This window comes from Felis catus, chromosome A1 (genome assembly GCF_018350175.1).
Source record: "Felis catus isolate Fca126 chromosome A1, F.catus_Fca126_mat1.0, whole genome shotgun sequence".
NCBI lineage: Eukaryota > Metazoa > Chordata > Mammalia > Carnivora > Felidae > Felis > Felis catus.
The window spans coordinates 21,917,611-21,923,610 of record NC_058368.1 but is presented as its reverse complement, the minus strand read 5'-3'; the positions used below and the strand labels follow the sequence as shown (position 1 = coordinate 21,923,610).

The 6,000-nt window shown below is 38.2% G+C and overlaps 1 protein-coding gene across 7 annotated transcripts in view; it reads right to left on the bottom strand.

The window, feature by feature from the left end:
* Positions 1–556: 556 nt before the first annotated feature.
* RCBTB1 (RCC1 and BTB domain containing protein 1) overlaps positions 557–6,000 on the bottom strand; it is a 53,564-nt gene continuing 48,120 nt past the window's right edge. For all 7 annotated transcript variants that reach the window (XM_023251343.2, XM_023251323.2, XM_045052680.1 and 4 more), the window contains one exon: positions 557–2,911. In XM_023251343.2, coding sequence (XP_023107111.1) covers positions 2,771–2,911 — 141 coding nt within the window. In that variant the 3' untranslated portion in view covers positions 557–2,770. The remainder of the gene's footprint in view (positions 2,912–6,000) is intronic.

The following is a 6,000-nucleotide window of genomic DNA, read 5'->3' as shown; positions in this document are numbered from 1 at the left end:
TCAATTGACTGAGCCACCCAGGTGCCCCAAAACCAAAAGATTTCTATGGGAGTAGGGGATACAACTGAAAAACAGGTGACCTGTTCACTGTGGTACCTGTTTTCAGCCTGATACCTGCTAAGAATCATAGTACCAATTTTCTTTAATGGTGGAAAAATATATAGAACATGAAATTTATCAAGCTAACCACCTTTACGTGTGCAGTTCAGTGCATTACATACATTCAACACTGTTGTGGTGTCACCACCACCATCCATCTCCATAATTCTTTATATTTTGCAAAACTGAAACTGTATCCATTAAACATTAGCTCCTAAGCCCTCTCTCCCACCTCCAACCTCTGGCAACTAGCATTCTGCTTTCTGTCTCTGTGAATTTGACTATGTTAGTTACCTTGTGTGGGTGGGATCATGCAGTATTTGTCCTTCTGTGACTGGCATATTTTACCCAGCATAATGTCCTCGGGGTTCATCCAGGTTGCAGCATGTGTTAGAACTTCCTTCCGTTTTAAGGCTGCACATTACTGATTTTTGAGAGGGAAAAACAACTCTGCATGTATGTCTTGACAGATTATTTATTAATATGTCATTCTAAACATTACATAAATACAGCCTATATACTAGAGTATCAAATATTATTCCAGTAAGAAGTTCAAGAGTACAGTTAGGGTTATCTTAAGAAATATGAATACTTTGGCTTTCATTATCACATCAGATGAAAAAAACAACTCAAAGAACAGTTTTCATTTCCTGCTATGATTAACAATGAAACCAAGTAGAAAAATAAGAATGTATTAAAAAAAAAAAAAAGATACTCAAGTACTTTTCAAAGAACGTATTTCCATTTTCTTCACTACATACACACTCATACAAATTACTCGGTAATCTGAGAAGTGGTTCTTTACCTATATAAGGAACCTCAGTAAATATTTGTTGAATGAATGAACAATCTATGGAAATGGATCTACTACTTTAATTTGTGCTTTAAGGTTTTTTCAAGTAAGAGCAATAGTAAACATACCGCAGGTCTTGTTTTGTCCAGATCATAAGCCTATAGAACAGTGATTGTTATGAACACCACCCATCATAGCTAATAATCAAATTAATGTGCATTCATCAACCTAGTAAGAAAAATTCTATCATGTTGCAGAACTAATCCTAATTAATAACTGACTGGGCTTCAATCACTTGCAACATGGTCAGGAAAAGGGAGCTGGGACTTCTAGGTTTGAATTTATCTCACTTATCAATGGATTCCTATCTTTGGGCCCTCACTCCCATCCAAACCCTCAGACACACTCAGAGACACTGCTAAAAATAGTAGCTGCAGCATATCTTCACTCTCTTGTTAATTTGACTCTGAAAATGTATTTGGGCTCCAAGTTCAGATGAGGGACCTTCCAAACAGGAAACCGTTCACTAAGGGAATGCCCACAAATGGAAATGAGTCTGTGAGCCAGAGAGAACAAAGCTTTGTTCTTACAGCAAGCTCAATAGACACACACGATAAAACTCAGAGTTGAACGAACACTCTTCCTCCAAAAGTCATGTTCATAACCAGACCAAAAAAGAAACAAACAAAAAAACCCAAAAAACTTGAACTTAAAAGGATCCTATTTAAAAAGATCTTTTCAGAGAAATCGTAATTTTGATCCTTTTTCAAAGTTATATTGTGCTAAATATTATACCTAACACAATCAAAAGACGAGGAAATAAAAAACGAAAGCTGAAGTTGCAAACAAGCAAAGGTGTGACACTTGGCCTATAGATAAAAGAGAGAAATTCTATGAAGTCCTGCCAGAAAGCTGGTTTTAAGAACACCTTGTGAGTCAGATGTAGTGGATCTGATCGTCTAGCAGCCATAATTTAGGAAGGCAAGAGTATGCTGAATATGCCATTACTTTCTTCTCATGATTAGCGTTTATGGGGGAAACAGTAGGGAATCAAATTTAAACTTCAGCTCTTAGACTGTATCTTAATAAAACAAAACACTGTTGGATAGTAGTGGATACTCTATAAAATATTGACCTCTGTCCAAAGTTTCTTTCGATATCAACTTTTTACAGGTAGTCCTAAATTACTACTCTTTATGGACTTAATTCTTAAGAGAAACCTTGGCTAGCCTACAAGTTTATCTTTGCATAATCATCATCGTAATAGGTTTAACTCATATTAAACTGAATATTGTTTTTTGATACACGATGAAGTTAAAAAAGGTCCTCAGTAGTACAAACACACACAAAAACCTCAAACTATCTTCACTACTCCTTCACAGTACGGCTAGTGAACTAGCAACTGATGCAGCATTTCAACAAGCCCCAAAGTCAGCATCTTTAATTCAAGGTGGGGCCTCTTATGTCTATGTCACAATCCACAAACCATCCCAGTTCCTGGGATCGAAAGGGTTGTTACTATGTGAGCCAGGAGAATTACCGCAAACTTCTCCTTTCCAAGTTCAGCAGTTCCTCTAATCAAAAACAAAACAAAACAAAACACAAACGACCAGCTAAACTTTCACCCCTTTACAATGTTCCAGCCAAATTAAGGTCACATTTAAAATGCACATATCTGGAAACAAGACTTGTTTAGAACGGGTTCAGGAAAAGCTGTACATCCTTCATACATTCCTACGCGGAGAATGGTGTCTCAAGATGTGAAAAACAAACAAGCTGACGGGTTTTTTACCTGCAAAATTACATCACCCGCAGAGCACAAAGCAGCCACCATGGCCAGTGCCCCAGAGCATTCACAAAACCCAGCAGCCTGGGGCTTCAGTTCTTAAAGGCTCCACATTTACTGGCTTTAGCAATGAATTCCTTTAGCAGAGGGCCATCCATTTGCCAAAATGCTGCAGTCTGTGTAACTTCTGTCAAATGATTGATGCAAAACTTAAAGCAGAATTCTTCTAAATCCTGGACACACACAACAAAAATAAAAACAAAAAGAGGCTTTTTTTTATTAACTTTGATCAAATTACTTCTATCCAAACCCCTCATCCCAAATCTTTCACCCTCCCCTAGAAAAGATATTTGAGGCCAGAAACCTCAAACTAAGCAAACAAGTGACTGTACATAGGTCGGCATCAGAAAAGCACGTACTATTGAGGCGCCTGAGTGGCTCAGTAGTCGGATGAGTGTCCGACTTCAGCTCAGGTCATGATCTCACTGAGAGTGAGTTTGAGCTCTGTGTCAGGCTCTGTGCTGACAGCTCAGAGCCTGGAGCCTGCCTTGGATTCTGTGTCTCCCTCTGTCTCTGCCCCTTCCCCGCTCATGCTCTGTCTCTCACACACACAGAAATAAACATTTAAAAAAATTTTTTTAAGTAAAAAAAGAAAAGCACGTACTATTTAGTCACAATACCTCCCCTACCTCAAGTCTGACTCTCTAGAACGTACACCCATTCACAGAGCCTATGGGGGGACAGCCTCCGCATGGCTGTCACACAGTCCGGTCACATGCAAAGACTTTAACAAGCTGAAAGCATACACCTGAAACTAATACAGTATTATACGTCAATTCTTCTTCAATAATAACTAAAAACAAAGCTGAAAGCAACTTTACTCCAACGTATGTTTGACCACAGTCAAGTCAGAGAAAAGAATTAAGATGTGGGTTATTTAGCTTAAGGAAGACCTTAAGAAATACAAAAGTGATGAAGAGATGTCCTAAGGAGACACATTAAAAAAAAAAAAAATTCCACAGACCTTAAATTCACTTTCACGCTCTCCACGATAAAAATGCCTTCATTGTTAAAGCCACAAAGAAAGACACACTCCCACTCCCACACACTAATTTCTCAGATAGTCGGTCCAGAGGAAAATATTCAGTCTGGAGTTTTCACTCAGACAAAAGAAGTCATCAGCTACCGACATTCAGAAGTAAAATATACAAGTGTTAAAAATTTCTGCCAATGCTAACAGAGTCTTTCATCCCCAGCAAAACACTACCATGTTTGTTCCTTGAAACGCCAGAACACGTATTTATTAAATCCATTAGGTACTGGAATGTATACAAAGACTATATAACAGCAAATCACACTAAAAGCTCTTATCACCAATACCTTGATTTTTGTAACTTTGCCAGCTACACTGAAGGTCACTACTCAGGGTTCTATCAAACCAGGAACTGGACAACATTTAAACTGCAGCGTCTTGGCTTCATGTTTCCAGCCACCATGAAATGAGAATGTCAGGCAGAATGGGGAAGGACCCACACAAACACAGAGACACGTCTCCTTTCTACTCTCTCATTGCAGACCCCTGCGAACAAATACTTCCCTATTCTGAGGGTCCCTCTGTCCCTAGCTGAATGATGTCCCCTTCCAGTCATATAACCAGTAAGAGATAAACCACATCTAATGTGTATCAGCCAGTTGCTGACAAGAGTTTTGCTTTCTAGAGAATTCACAATGCATTTAAAATATCAGCACAATCTCCAGATCCACGTTTTTAAATAAGAGATTCCCAGTGGGCTGAAGTGCAACTGAATGTTCCGTGTGTTATAATAAACTATAATGTTAAACTATATTAAACATTCCCTCTCAATTATTGAAGAAAAAGTCCTACTCCTGGTATAATAACCCAATGATTAATACACAGCTTTGGGACTAAATTATATTCCACAAGGAGAGAAAAGTCATCTTTATCTTATTTATCAAAAAGAGACAACTAGCGGGGCACCTGGGTGGCGCAGTCGGTTAAGCGTCCGACTTCAGCCAGGTCACGATCTCGCGGTCCGTGAGTTCGAGCCCCGCGTCAGGCTCTGGGCTGATGGCTCGGAGCCTGGAGCCTGTTTCCGATTCTGTGTCTCCCTCTCTCTCTGCCCCTCCCCCGTTCATGCTCTGTCTCTCTCTGTCCCAAAAATAAATTAAAAAACGTTGAAAAAAAAATTAAAAAAAAAAAAAAAAGAGACAACTAGTTTATCTACACATATTTTAGGAAGAAATAACCAGTCATAAGCACAAAGTCTCTCAAACCATCTAATGTATCAGATGAGGATCTTTAAATATTGACTCTTAATTATACAATTTCAAATTCAAAGAAGATTGCACTAAATTCTGGCACTGTAAAACCTTATTACAGTGTCTACAGATCCGGAATTCAAGATCTTCAGAGGTCAAACAATGAGTATATCCAAAGGCTATCTTGAGTATAAACTCTGAAGAACTTTTTATATAGCACAGGTACACAGATGGCACCTCTAGTTATAAATCACTTCATACATTTATGAAAACACCTCTAGCAAACCGTCTTCCCTTCCCCTCCAATGAGTCTGAATTGGTAAGATAGCTCAGTATTCAAAAAACGTTTAGCAGTTTCAAACATTACAAACCTAACTAGAGAATCCTGAAAATAACCTAGAGCTGGGTTGTTTAAAGAACTTATTTAATAACTGACTCTTGCTTAAGGCAGATCTATGGAAAAGGAAGCACTGAGTGCCCTTGGAGAGAGAAACTGGATATGCAAGCTCACCTGAATGAACAGAGTGGCACAGTCATGCAACTCACTTAGCAGCCGATGCCCTGAGCCAGCCTGCCTCTTATGTGTGAACGAGATCAATATTTTCCTGATAATTCTTGAATATTTTGAGAACCTACATGATCTGTTCACCTCACTCTGCAAATGTATCACATCTTCAATTATCCAGAAAAGAAAATACAACACTTACCCAACTGGTAAGTTAACTGTAACAGAACTGCTGGGCTTTGTATAAAAGCTTATATATGTTTAAATGTTTATATAAAACATTTCCAAGAAGAATAAAAAGGATTACTTGACCCGTAGATGAAAAACATTCATAATAGAATGAAAGCATCTTCTTAAGGCCGACAGAATATAAAAGTGGGAAAGAGTGTAAAATCAGGGGCTCTAATACAATATTTTTGGTATATCAGAAGTAATTCCATATTCATGACATTTTGTGGTGAAATTATTATAAAGTGGCTCTAAGGCAAATCAGATAAAATGTCAGATTTGTTGTAATTAGCAAGGAAGATAAAAATA